General features: G+C 43.4%; 1 protein-coding gene across 12 annotated transcripts in view; it reads left to right on the top strand.

Moving 5' to 3' along the window:
• The window catches only part of tns1b (tensin 1b), a 152,792-nt gene extending 144,721 nt beyond the window's left edge, over positions 1-8,071 (top strand). For 10 of the 12 annotated variants that reach the window (XM_028990927.1, XM_028990933.1, XM_028990934.1 and 7 more), the window contains 7 exons: positions 955-1,032; positions 1,669-1,740; positions 2,987-3,022; positions 3,494-3,662; positions 3,750-3,818; positions 3,904-3,933; positions 5,090-8,071. In XM_028990927.1, the coding sequence (XP_028846760.1) occupies positions 955-1,032; positions 1,669-1,740; positions 2,987-3,022; positions 3,494-3,662; positions 3,750-3,818; positions 3,904-3,933; positions 5,090-5,231 (596 nt within the window). In that variant the 3' untranslated portion in view covers positions 5,232-8,071. The remainder of the gene's footprint in view (positions 1-954; positions 1,033-1,668; positions 1,741-2,986; positions 3,023-3,493; positions 3,663-3,749; positions 3,819-3,903; positions 3,934-5,089) is intronic. The other 2 variants (XM_028990930.1, XM_028990938.1) reach the window with 1 other exon arrangement.
• Positions 8,072-14,481: the final 6,410 nt, after the last annotated feature.

Genomic DNA, 14,481 nt, shown 5'->3' with positions numbered 1-14,481 from the left:
CTGCACTGGAAATGATAGATGCACTTAAGGATGTACTGACAGATTATCTGAAATAACAATTTTGACATGCAGTAATATCCAATCCTATATGACACCAAGAAGTTTAAAATGGGAGGAGCCTATAGCGCTGATTGACAGACCTCCTTCACCCTACTTTATTCTGAACTATTGAAATTGTCAGTATGTCACACATGCAAAGGAAGTGCAACACTCTTTCTAAGTGAAAGTGAAGTGATTGTCATTGTTAACACTGCAGCACAGCACACGATGCAACAAAGAAATGTGTCCTCTGCATTTCACCATCACCCTTAGTGAGCAGTGGGCAGCCATGAGAGCCTGGGCAGTGTGTGGGGATGGTACTTTGCTTCCGATTATGGGTCCATTTCCTAACCCATTTCCTTCCTTACACTCAAGTCTTCCCCGAGATGAGTGTAATACTGATTGCGAGATGTCCACTGACTGTCTCTATTTAGCTAGTTTCACTATTATTGAAGAAGCCAGAAGCCAATGATCGTTTTTACAACACACCATATGGGACTAAGGAGGCAACAAGAGGGATTATTGTTTGCCTGACACTCCTGTTCAGTCATAAAAAAATTAACTCACCAAATCACATTTTCACTATACATAGCAGAACAATAGGTCAGTTGGCCAAGGAGCAAGAACACTATAACCATTTGTCCAAAAAAGATTCCCCAGATGTTGTTTTTCCTCAATATAGTAAGAACTTGGCCATAAGAGTGTTTTTCAAAGGCTACTGGTTACAATGGAGTTTCTTAGGGTCACTGTTGTAAGGGTTTGAACACTGAACAATGCTTTATGGTTATTCGCAGCAGATGTTGTACATTCTGCACCTAGTGCTACACCTGCTGTACTCGCCAGTGTGAAGTAGACTGCTCGTGCTTGTGTTGTCTGCCGATTTCCTGATTCTAATGACTGGTTGCTTGCCTTAAGGATGCTTGTCTGCTCTGGTGTACCAGCACTCCATCACCCCACTGGCCTTGCCCTGCAAGCTCGTCATACCTACAAGAGGTAAGATTTTGTCCAGTTGCTCAGCCTCTGCATCACAACCCAATCGAGACATGACGATGGGAATTCACGGACAGATAATTTCACACCCGTTTGGGTTAGTGTGAAGTATAGGTCAGGGATATTCCAGGATGAACAGCAAAATGACAGGATGTTTACTCAAACCTTTTGAGTTAATAGTGGAACCCAGACAGAAACGTCTGTAAGAAGCACCACATTTGTCTGCTTTGCTTTTTTACACAGCCTAGCTGGACTTTTAATGAGCGTGTCAGAGCAAACATTGGACGGACTCCATAGCCATAAGCATGGCCCTTGTAAATGTTTTCTACATTACATGTTCTCCTGCATGGACCCCAGACCAGATGGCTGTGAAAGATGCATGGAATGTGAGGGTCCAGCGTTTCCTCCGCTGCTTCATGACCTTCTGCATACAGCTGCAGTGTGCCATGCTAATGTCAGAGGAGCGTGGGACCCAAGACAGGGAGATTAGGCTCACTGAGCCCCAGATACATTCCTTTAATCTCATGACAGACACGATCTTCACCTTGTGGCACAGTCACCACATGGCCAATGTCAAGGAGCAGATTTTCTCACCTGGTTTCCTTTCCAGCTTAACAGAGACCCATGTTCCTCCCACAGATCCTCACGAGGAGACCCCAGAGGTAGCCACACCGACAAACCAAGCTGCAGAACTTCTCAAACAGGGAGCTGGTAAGACCTCTTGCTGTATCAGTATTCTTTAAGTCATTACATTACATTATTTCATTAACCCCACTGCAAAAATAATTTTGTCCCATGATTGTTACATGAGTGAGTGAGAAAATTTGCCTCCTGTGAAAGCGGCTCACTTACGTTGATCAGCCACAATGTTAAAACCACAGACAGTAGGAGGTGGCAAGATGGATTAAATGACATTATGTGCCCCGATGGCAACAGGGCAGGAGCTGTTGTTTAGTCTGTTTGTCCTGGTTTTAATACGCCTGTGTCTCTTGCCTGATGGCAGCAGTTGGAACAGGTCGTGAGGGGTCCTTTATGATGTTTTGTGCTCTCCTGAGGCACCAAGAGCTGTGCATTTCTTTCAGAGAGGGTAGAGAACAACCAAGGATTTTCTGGGCAGTCTTCATATTCAGCTGCAGTGATTTCCTCTGCGCTGTTGTGCAGCTAGAAAACTACACGCAGAGTCGATAAAGTCTCTGCTGAGCCTTCTTCACCAGCTCTGTTAAGTTTACACCCCAGGACAGGTCCTCCATGATGTGAACGTCCAAGAAGTGGAAGTCTGACACCTGAAATCCACAACAAGTCCACAGTGGATAGAACAAGCACTGCAACTAGACCATGAAACAATGAAAGATGGTGGCCTGGTCCAGTGAATGACATTAACTTTTTGATTATGTGAGCAGTTGGATGCATTAGTGTCTTGTACCTGGACATTTTAAGCACTGTGATGCTTTGGGCAATCTTCTGCTGGGTAATCTTGGATGCATTCACTTCCCCGTGTCATACTGCAAAAATGGTTAAAAATGGTCTGAGGAACATTGCAATGAATTCAAGGTGTTCGCTTGGCCTCTAAATCCCACTACATCTGAATCCAAAAAAACATCCATGGGACGTGTTGAAAAAACAGTTCTGATCCACGGAGACTTCAAATTGAAACTTAAAGGACTTTAGGGATCTCTTGCTAACGTCTTGGTGCCAGATACCACAGGGGGTCATATTTAGAAGCTAATACTTCAAAGCGTCAAAGCTCTTTGGTTGGCTACACAATAACACAGTATTAAGCAGGCCGTTTTAAAGTTGTGGCTGATCAGCATATCCCCCCCAACTTCATTCAGGGGAGAGGGACTCATTCCGCAACACACTGAGGCATTTAGCTTTCCTTTCATGTGCCTTTTTTGTGTGTTGGTTCTGAACTCTGAAACCATCCCATGTTTTCCTCCACTCGGGTGTTACTTCCCAGTGACCATAGGGCAGAAGGGTCCTGCTGAATCCCATGGTAAACTGCCGCGTCCTGCCTGATGCAGATCTGCCATTTTCTCTGCATGTGTGTGTGTGTGTGTGTTAACCACCCCAGAGATGCTGTCTTCACTAAACCCAAAATATTTATTGTGCTTTCTTCATGCAAGGCACCCAATTCTTTCTTTTTTTCAGAAGGTCTAGATTGTCTGATGGATTTTTTTTCTTCTGTATGTTTCTAGAAGGCATGCACTGGGCAAAAAAACTGTGCATGGAAGCTCTGATGTGTTATTACATTTGAAAAGGGAAATGCACAATACTAAATTTATGAATTTTGAGAATGTTTGTTTGTCTGTTGCATTGTTTCGTAATTATTTGTCAGTCTATTACACTAATATGAGATTGCAATTGTATGCACACCATACCATCTCTACCTAGCTGGAGGTTAACATTCTAGAATCTTGAAGCAAACCTTACAGTAACTTAATTAGGGTTTTTTTCTTCTTCCCAGCATGTAATGTTCTGTACATTAACTCTGTGGAAATGGAGTCCCTGACTGGGCCACAAGCCGTTGCCAAGGCCATCACAGAGACTCTGGCAGCCAGCCCACCCCCAACCGCAACCATTGTTCACTTCAAGGTGTCGGGCCAGGGCATCACACTAACGGACAACCAGAGAAAGTTCGTTTTCATCTCTATCTCTCTGTCTCTCTTTCTCACGCACAAATATGGGTATAGTTTACATTTTTTGTCCCCTTTTCTCAACAGACTGTTCTTCAGGCGACACTACCCTATTAACACAGTCACATTCTGTGACATCGACCCACAGGACAGGAAGTGAGTGTTAAAATATGTTTGATAAAAATGATTTTGGTTCAATGTGTCAGAAACAGGGAATGATTCAGTGCTAATGTCTTTCTAGGTGGAGCAAACCAGAGGGTGGCACTGCAAAGTGAGTACCTTCACACTCTTCATTTGTGAAAATTAAATAATTAAAATTAAATGAATTAAATCATTTTAAAGAATTAACCGTACATGATGAGCATTTGCTTTTGTATTGCATTTAGACCTCCTCAGCCGGTATGTGGTTTATGTATTAAAAGGTCAGCCAAGGTCAAGCTTATTTTCAGCTCAACCAGACGATTAAAAGCATGTTCTTGTGAGCCAATGGTGAACAAATGTCACAGACAAGACATGGCAGTGCAATGAGAACTACACATATACACCAAAGTACAACACAGGAACATGTGCAAAATATGTAAAAACGAATCATAATAATACAATGTGGATCTGTGCACCTCAGCAGTGCTGCATGTGCTTTCCATCATGGCCTTCTCCAGGCTCCAAATGACAGAGATCATCCCTCGGAGTGCCATCATTAGTCGACTGCACTGATGCGGTGGGCAGATATCTATAGCGGGGACTTTAGATGTACGTACCAGACAGGAGATAAAATGTTACCAAGCAAGCGGGATCCAGGGGCTTAAACCGAATGCCGTTCGTGTGTTCACTGCAATATTCAGTAATAAAGCTACTGCCCTTCATATCAAATGTCACTGGCCGTCTGAATTAACTGTGCTTACTGCCCCAGGATGTAGCTTTAGATGGATTTAACCCCCCCCGCATGACATTCATTATGGGATTTGCGGTAACCAGTAAGTGTCTTCTGTTGCACTGAACCTGTAGAATAACAGTGACTGAAAAACAAGTGTGGGTTCGATTGCAATCTTCTAGTGCAATATTGTGCTTTGAGCGGGGGGGGTTCTGCCATATCTCATTAAAGTTGTGTTTGGAACTGTTCGATAGTGCAGCTGCTTCCTTTAATCAGAGGCAGATGGCGAGGTCACTTCCTGTGTTAGTGCGTGCTCTGATTTTCAGGAAATGGTTTCTGCATGGCTGTTGCTTCCACTACCGTGCGTCGTTATGCGAAGCTCCAAGATCGGAAGGAACCGCTGAGAGAGAAAAAATATCGCAAATAACGTTATGCCATTTTTTTCCCTTCTTTTTTTTGTGCTTTTAGAAACAGCGTGGGGGAACACCCCCATAGCACACGGCCTGGGAACGAGACGCGCAACACTGACATGATTGTTTTCTTCCTTTTGTTTCAGATTTTTTGGGTTTGTGGCCAGGAAGCAAGGAAGCACAACAGATAACGTCAGCCACCTCTTTGCTGAAATGGATCCCGACCAACCAGCCACTGCCATTGTCAACTTCGTCTCCAAGGTGATGATCGGCTCCCAGAAACGATGATCTTCTCCTGGGAACCTGTACTTTTTTGTTTGGTCTTCCTTTTTTTTCGTTTTAGCGTTCTTGTGTGATGTTAATATGCTTGTGTATACATGGTGTGCATGGGTGTGTGCGAGGATGTGTACACATTTTATTTTGTGTTTTTGTGCTGTTTTGGAAAGGCCTTTGGGAGTTGACTGAGACAGGGACAGAGGAAGTGCAGAGGGGGGTGTGGTTGAGTGACGTGTGGAGAGGTGAACTTCATCTCATGTGCAGGGGAACTTCAAGGAAAGTGAGCTGGAGGTCATCATAGCTGATAAAGGGCAAAGAAAGAAACAATTCAAAGAAATAAAAGGGATGAGAGGGAGATCTGCAATCTGTTCTTTGATTGAACTAACCAAAGATGACGCAGTCAGGAATTAAATGTAATTATTATAACAGGACTGTGTGTGTAGAGAACATCAAAAGATTTTTTTTTCCTTTTTTCTATGCACATGCATAATGTCTGTATTTTATTTCTTGCAAAGATGTTCTTTTTCTGTTGGTGTTGGTCTGGTGCATTGTATATGTTGATGATGCATATGTATATGTTCTCACCAATACCCAGCAGACCAAATGTTATATACACATATACACTGTGGTCCAAGATCCACTTTTTTTTTGAGACAAAAACAAAAAATGTTCTTCTTTCTCTTGAGGTATCGGCACATCTACTAAGATGATGAAATCCTATTTTAGTCAGTCCTTGAGCGCCTAGATTTCAGCTGTGGTAGATGAGAGTCCCCTGCTGTCCAGGTTTGCCCTGCTGCACCTCTCTGGGGAAGCCACACTGACTTTTTGAGCACACTGGAGGAGACCAGCCCCACCGCTGGGCGGCTGGAACCGTTGCACTGTTCTCCACGTTCTAGTATGTTAGCCCTCCCCCTTTTCTGTGAAGGTGTCCTCGTACACTCACAAGCACGCTATGCACCTCACCATCCGAGCGGCCCTTGCACGTGGTTGAGTGTGCGGCTCATCAGACTGAGCAGGAAATGGAAGCAGGAAAGTGTGCCGGTGGTGTTGCCGTCGGCGGTCTCTGGCGTTCTCCTTTCCCCTCCCATGCTCGTGTAGCACCAGTCCCTTGCTCGCCCTCTGCGATAGTGCTGTTTAACCACAAAGAACCCCTAGCCTATCGGCTCAGGTCACATACACACCCAGCAGTGACTTGTATAGAGAGCTAGCTTTGTCATTGTGCAACTACAGCCTTACTTTGGGGAAAAAAAGAAAAAAAAAACTTCATGCTAAAGTAAGCTAAACAATATATATATATATTACAAACTTCAAAAAAAGTGACTTTACTAAAATATTTATTATTTTTTTGCTACAGTATGTTGCTCTATGTTAACTCCTATATACATATATTGTAAAGTCTGCATAAAGAATGCAAAGCGTAAAAAGTACTTTTTATTTGGGCTAACATTTCAGAAGTCATTGGATTCTGAAATGCATGCAGATATGTAAGGTGTAAAGTGTATGTATTTCAAAGTTTGCTCTATGTTTGGAATATTTTTTTGTTCTTTGCATTCTTTGTTTCCTTTGTCTTTTGAAACATTAATGAACGTTGTTTATAAAGTCAGGATTTAAAATTATTCATTTAAATTCTTTTCATCCAGTTGTTATGTCAAAAGAATGACAAAATGCAAAGGTTCAACGTTAACGACACCAAAAAAAGACATTTATCTGCAAGCATGTAATTGTCAAAAGTGTTGACAGATGATTGACAAGCCAGTGGCTTGGTTTGTAAAACATATATGTTCCCTTAATGTGGCACTTTTCCGAGGAATACAAAGCTAGCTGTCACATACTGCCACCTTGTGGTGGAGTGACACATCTGTCCCATTTTTTCTTTTGGATCTCAAAGACAGCTTGCATGTGCCTATGCCCAGAAATGTTTCCTAGGGAATTACTACAGTGTTTTAGCTGTTATTCTGTTACCCCTCTTCCAAAGTATGAAAAAAAAATCAGCTGATTACCCAGCTCTACGTTCATTACATTCAGCGAGCTGCCACTGGTTATCATTTAGCCAGCAAGCAATATAAACCAATAAGTCACAGTTCATGTTTATCTCAGTTTTTTTAAAGAAGAGACCACATTTATTCACGTTATAAAGTTTGGAAAGTACAGTTGAGCTTAGTTTGAGTGTAGAACTGTTTTTACCTCTTGCCAAAGATTTTATTTTGCTAGCTGAGTTTGATGACTTTTCACATGCGTTCTGTCTTCAAATGCTCATAATGGTTTGTTCGTTTCTAAATGTATTATGCAAATGCCGTATGTGGTTTTAGAGACCCGGGGGATCATTTTCAAGAGCTGTTCTCAGTCCTGGTGTTATTATTCCTCTCAGATATTACTGCAAAAGCACTTACTTCTGGGAATACACAAGCAACCATGAAAAATGCAGCAACTGTAGACAGTTTTAAACAATTAAACAGTTTGTTCCTTTTCTTCTAGGGTGCTTCATTGCATATTCCAGGTTGGATATAGACAGCGGTAGGAAATGTCACGTCTTATTTATTATGCTGATTGCTTGCAGACACAGACATTACACAACACACACTGATTGTAACACACAAGCATTTATTTCTGTCAGAAGCAGTCCACTCCCGACATTGCTCCATGTGTACTTTAACATTTTTCTCTCCGGATACGTTCCCAAGTGATAAGCAAGAGCTTTTGACATAGAATGTGTGAATGTGCTACTCTGGCTGTACAGAACATGTAATATGTTGTTTTTTTCCCTTATATGTACTGCTTCATTGTTTTTGAACAAAAAATATTAAAGAGCAATACAAATCAGTTACATTAAAGTATACTGTTGCTTGAAAAAATGTTAAATGTTTCAATGTTTTATTGTTAGTCCTACCTTTGATGGTTTCCTGACACAGAGCATCAATAGATTTATCAAAGTTTTGCAGCAAACTATACATACTTACACACACAAAGTTAGAGACTAAGTTAGACCATAGCTGTGACAAGATCCTCTCATTTAGGAATCATTTACAGCATTTATCAGACGCCCTTATCCAGAGCAACTTACAATCAGTAGTTACAGGGACAGTCCCCCTGGAGACACTCAGGGTTAAGTGTCTTGCTCAGGGACACAATGGTAAGTGGGTTTGAACCTGGGACTTTGTGGTTGTCTGGTTAATAGATGAGTGTCTAACCCACTAGGCGACTAACTTTAATCATTTGTCAGTAGGAAGAGATTCCTACTCGACAATTATTCAGCAAATGGAAGGTCATTGTCTCTCCTTACTAACCGTAATGTTCAATAAAATCATGAAGCCTCTAAAATCATGGCATCTGCACAATTACATGAGGCAGAACCTGATAATAAAGACAATGCTGTGTGACTGAGTCATTTATATCCATTGGTGCGGGCCCTTTTTTCCATCTCCACTCGAGAACACAAGCTGCACCTGCACACAAAGTCCACTTGGTGTCAGTGTTCATCCTTCAGAAAGGTGCCACAAGTCCCTTCACGTCGCCCGGAACCCAGGATAATCTGGGATGGAGTTGGTGCAGGTAGTTTATCTGCCATTTACAGTTTGTTTGCTGCGTTATCAACGCTGGCACTGAGATAGATACATCGTCTGAGGAATTTCAGATCCTCTACATTGATCCTGGTTTACTGAACGCCCAGATATCTACCTCAAAAGACCTGCATCCAAGCAACCGATGGAACTCTGCACCCTTTAAATGCACTCTTGTTCAGCGAGGGTGTTAACTGTTATTAACAATGATATATAAAAATATATATAAAAAAAACAATACCGCCATTCATACATGTGGGTGGACTCTGGCTTCTCTCTTTTTTTGTGATTCTGGAAATTGGTAATTCACTCTCAGCAGGGGGTCCAAATGACAAGATGGAGAGCATTAGGCAGTCTATCTGAGGGCAAGGAGGGGATAACGCTCTAATCTAAGTGGGCTTTGGGCAGCAGAGAGGAAAATCGGAAAATCAATATTTCGTCTGCGTGCTGAGCGGGGTAATCTTTAGCAGAAAACAGGTGTCCGGTCCTCCTGTCGCACCCGACTCCTGAAGGCCGGTGACATGCTTTTGTCCAAAGTGTCCCGTTCCAGGCGGACAGGTGTGATGAGAATGGCGTGGCTGCTGGTTTATATCTTGCAAAGCACAGATGTGTGTGTGTGTGTGTGTGTGTGTGTGTCGTGAAGAAGGTGTCAGTAACATGGTCACTGCCGTCCAGGCTGGTAAATCTGACTCACTGCCTCTCAACTTTCCACCCAAATGCCGGGGCCTGGTCCAAGCAGCAAAGACTCAGTGCTTCCCAACTAAAAATACATGCTCCAGGATGTTATTGCAAAGTTTCACATGCATGTCTGGCCTGCATTTTTTCGGCCTTTGGGATGTTTTCTTTCCTCTCTTCCTTCCATAAATAAGAAGGGTAAAATTCTTCAGTAACACAACATTGTAATGTGCCGGACTCGGGCGAGATCCCCGGAAAAGACTGATGTAAGTTGGCGGTAAGAGACAGGACAGCGATTTTATGGTGTTGTGTGAGTGAGAGGTGTCGAGGGAGCGCGCTTGGCCTTCTTGCCGTCTTCGCTGGATTTTCCAGCCGTTTTTCAGCATGAGGATATTCTTTGCCTTTTGAGGATAAGTCTTTTCCTCAGAATGGGAAAGGGGCTCCGCGCAGGGCCTGTTCGCCCCCCCCTTCCCCTGAAATCTCCCAGGTGACATTATTAACACCCCCAATGAGCATCAGCAGACTCCTCTGGACCTATCGTTTTCCAGAGTCGACCAGCGCAACCCCCTCTTTTACCTCCTTAACAGCCAGGTCAAGTACATACCTATATAAATAACTGGGGAGTGGTAGGTCAAAGGTCATGGCCATGCAGAGCCCCAGGGGAGGGATCGGGTGTCTCCTCCTTTCACAGGAAGGGGGACGGGGGCTGATGGTTGAGACACCTGAATGATTCGTGGAGAGGGGGCAGAGCCGGGGTCTCAGATGGGAACCGTCCTGATGGAGAAAACACTCCCGTCTCTGAGCCCTCCACCCCTGGAGAATTCGCTAAGAGGGGTCAACCATCCGGCTCTGTTTTCCCCAAACAGGTCAGGTGCTTTTCTTGGGCTTTAGTTTACAAATCTGGCCTACCTAGGCTATTAGAACAGATACTACAGGGCCCCCTGAAGCACACTTTAACATCTGCTGGGACTCAGGGCGTAACTTTACATGCCAGGGAACTTCTTAATGGTGTATAGGGGTCCACACATTGCCAGCGTCCCATGATGGAGTGGCTTGTTTCGAAAGATTCCCCCATAGGCTTCTAATAGCTTAACCTCACCAGCACTTTTTCCATTTACTCCAAGCCCATGGCAGGGGTACAAATAGGGTTGGTGGGGTAGTAGGCCAAAATTAGGTGGGGCATGTCAGGGTTGTTGAAACATACAGCAAAGGGGATTGATGGATGGACACACTTTTCTCATTATTGAGCTACAGTGTGACTGTAAGAAATAAATATCAAAATTCTAAATTATGTAATAAGATGCCTAAAGTGCACTATTAACTATATTGTCTTTGTCACCAAGCACAGCCTTTGGTCTAAAAATAATGTCGAATTCAAAAACAAATAGAACTAGTGTGTAACTAGTAACTATTGTGTTGAATTATACATTTAAATAAGCCATGTAATAATATGCATCACACTGGTTACTCACATTTTTGTAGTGTAGCGATCATTCCTGTCTTTTGGACTCACTGTCATTATCATCACACGGTATAAAAGAGCATTGTATGCTCATTGTGTATGATTAAAAAAGATCCAAATATTGCTTAAATGTGGAGTATGTTGATATATTGTCATTTGCAGACAGCTCAATTTTCTGCAATAACAACCAATTCTTTCTATAGAAATATAATGTTTTGTGTGTATTGTCTACAATCTGAGCATCAGATTCTGCTTTCATCAGATTTCTGATGAAACCTGTCATCAGATTTTAAAAGGAAAACCAGATGTAATTTTTAACTCAATAAGATGAAAATGATTCCTTTTCATTGAATTTTATTTTCTAAATAAAATCCAAGACCAACGTCATCCATAGTTTATGAAAATGAATTCTGTGAAGCTTGAATATACATTGAGATGAAGGAATCAGTTGAAACTCTCCTGTCAGTCAGCCTGTTCTCCTAAACACAAACAGCTTTAGATGCTGGAGATGACTGTGGCTGTCACACAATGCCTAACCCCTCTTAACTTCTACTTTTGGGGCTTGCTCCTAATCTCTTAGCTGCAGGGTCAACACCACGAGCGTACATGCCATGTACAATAAACAGACCCACGTGTTCGCTGAACGCCAGGACCCTCCCGTCAGTCTCGTCTCCAGCAGATTCTCAGGTGTTAGGTGTCCACTTGGCCGGTTGACAGAACTTGGCCTCTGCTCGTAAATCATCATCCGATGGCTGGCCGGCTCGGTTTTCCATCTGACGTGGTGATGGAAGGTCAGCATGCAGCGGCCGTCACCAAGATGATGAGGCCCATCAGAGAGGTGGGTGTAAGAAGGTCGATGTCGTTGAACATAGAATTTGAGGTGAAAATCCTTTTACTGTCGGACGTAAGGCCAAACATTGTCAGACGTGAAGAGCGCCGAGCCAGCAGTTGGACTGGCATGCGGTGAGCCTCTAATGTTGCAGCTCATCTCAGAGAACATTGTGACCTCTCTGGGATCCACTCCATGTCCATCTTTAGCAGGTGCTAATGCCCATTCCTAGATTGCAGTGCGAGACCCCTGGGGGGTCGGGGTTACCTTGTATTTAAGGAAATATGGAAAGGACACCCTGTGCTCTTCACGTGTGGAGGCCTATGCCGCTAAGTGCCCCCCCACCCCCCAAGACCATGAAAAATTCTGTCTGATTTTGGTGCCCCTTACCTCTTGCGTCTCTGGCCCAGACATCGTCCAGCTCCTCACTCGCTCCCCATCCCACTGGGCTGGACCCAGAGAATGGCATTCATCCTGCCCACACCTATCACAGCTTTCATCACTGCATTCTTTCCGGCGTCTGCAATGCCTGGAATGGGACAGGCTGCTGGCTTTTTTACACGGGCGCAGCGGTCTCAGCAGCGAACCACCTGACACCAGAACCGTGGCTGCAGGAACCAGGCCCGCGTCCTCCCCGTTTACACACCTGGCTTTGGCACTTCTTTGGCTAGGTACCATACAAGGAAATAAGAGATTCTTCTGTCTGGTTTGCAGGCGTTCTCGCTTTGTTCTAATCAGGGCTGGCTTGTGCGTAGAAGAGTAGGGAGCGAGGACGGTCCCCCAAACACGAAACACACCCCAAACAAAGAGCGAGTGGCGGGAAGGAGGAAACGACCGAGACTTACTCGCATCTGCTGCGGCGCAGCTCGACACATGGAGGAAACGTCACTGATATCTCTGGGAAAATGCTCCCCGTCCGGCTGGATCTCCACTCACAGATGCGCCTGCCTACGGGGATTCTGGGACTGAGGGGGATTCACACTAATTGTTCCGATTACTGTAAACACGCATGCTGGTACCAAATTCTTCCTCTGGCCTAAAATCCTTCCTGCCCAGTCAGAGTGGCTTTGCACATTTGAAAACTGTGGGCATGTGAAAAACCAAACAAATCAATCAATATGTCCATTTTTGTGGCCCTTCTGTTTGCATTTGGTTTGTTCATAAAGTTCCCGAAGCAAAAAATTAAATGAGAGCAACTGGGTACTCTGGGATCCTCTGACCTTCAACAGCCACCACAAGTTGGATTTCCTGCTCCGTAACTAGGAAGTTGTTTCTCAACCCTGAATTCCACATTTTATTGCGTTTCTGAAAACGGCTGCTTGAGGCCCATTTATGCACAATGTTAAAGATGGATACAGAAAAAGCCTTCTACTCCAACTCTGTATTCATGCACTTGTGGATGTGGACAGAACAGAGCAGTACTATGAGAATTTGGGGGAGGCAACATAGAAAATAGACCGAGAGAGTCATCAAAGAGTCATACAAATCAAAAAAAAAAAAAAAAAAGCCATGGTAAAATCTGAACTTTTGACCTCACCGTGTGCTCCCACCACCGCCGTGCAGTATCTGTATGCCAGCTCTTCCTCTCATTTACATTTATGGCATTGAGCAGGCTCAGTGCCCATGCTCCCCATTCCCCAGCATGCCAGCATCTCCATCTCGTCTATCAATATGTACAATATACAATTGTCTATCGTTTCATAAGGTTGAATATGAATACACAACATCAACATTTTTTTCACTACGTGAAACATGCGAAGGTTAAAAAGTATTAGTTCTGGCTTCCCACTTGCAAGCTACAGTGAGAACAGCAGACATTTTCTGTGGTCGGAGACTGGTCTGTTTAGTGGCGGAAATATTAATTACAGTTGCTATGAAAGACTGTTTAATACCTTCAGTAAAATAAATAAATAGATTCAGAAAAACATTAAAAACACACGCACAGACAAACAGACTGTGTGAACACATATAATCAAATATATTCAGGCCTAAAATGGTAATCCTTTGTGAACTGCCTCTGCTGTGGAATATTTCATCACTTCTCCATTTATGCTTAAATATTTTTAAGCAGTTTATTACATAGTGTGACGCACCATAAAAACAATATGCAATATTCTTCTTGGTTGTCCTGTTATGTATGTTGTATACAAGTGTTTTTTTTTTGCATACTAGACTCGGAGAAATGCTATAATGTGCATCCTTCATTGGGAATGGCAATAAAGAATGACAGTGAATGACAACAAAGAATGTCATTCTATTATCTACGATTCTAAAATTTGCTGATTAAACATTAGAGCCATAATGCTAAATGATGGTACCTTTACAAATGATTTCAAGCCAAATGCTTTTGTACATAAAAATTCTACTGGATTAATATTGTACCTTGGGTACCTCTACTTGTGTAACCTGTACCCTTGCCATTAATGTTTGCCCTGGGCCTTTTCCACCAAGGCAGTCCAAACATGTGGTCACTAAACTATGTCACACCTTGGGGACTCTTAGGCCCTGTGATGGAAATGTGGACTGACGATTATAACAGTGATTTCCTGTGGATCTTTGTAAGCTCAGGTCTGCCCAGGTATCAGCAAGGGCACAGAGACACACGCACACACACACACACACACACAGTATAGCCCTGCAGAATTCAGTCGTCTGGCAGTGTGAGAAATGAAGGGCTGAGCAAGCTCAGTCTGGCTCTCGCAACGCCGGCATATAAAAATGCGCTGATCACGGAGTGTT

The sequence above is a fragment of the Denticeps clupeoides genome, chromosome 9, assembly GCF_900700375.1.
Source record: "Denticeps clupeoides chromosome 9, fDenClu1.1, whole genome shotgun sequence".
Lineage (NCBI taxonomy): Eukaryota > Metazoa > Chordata > Actinopteri > Clupeiformes > Denticipitidae > Denticeps > Denticeps clupeoides.
Note: the sequence above shows the minus strand (reverse complement) of the source record. Positions and strands in the feature narration are given on the sequence as shown.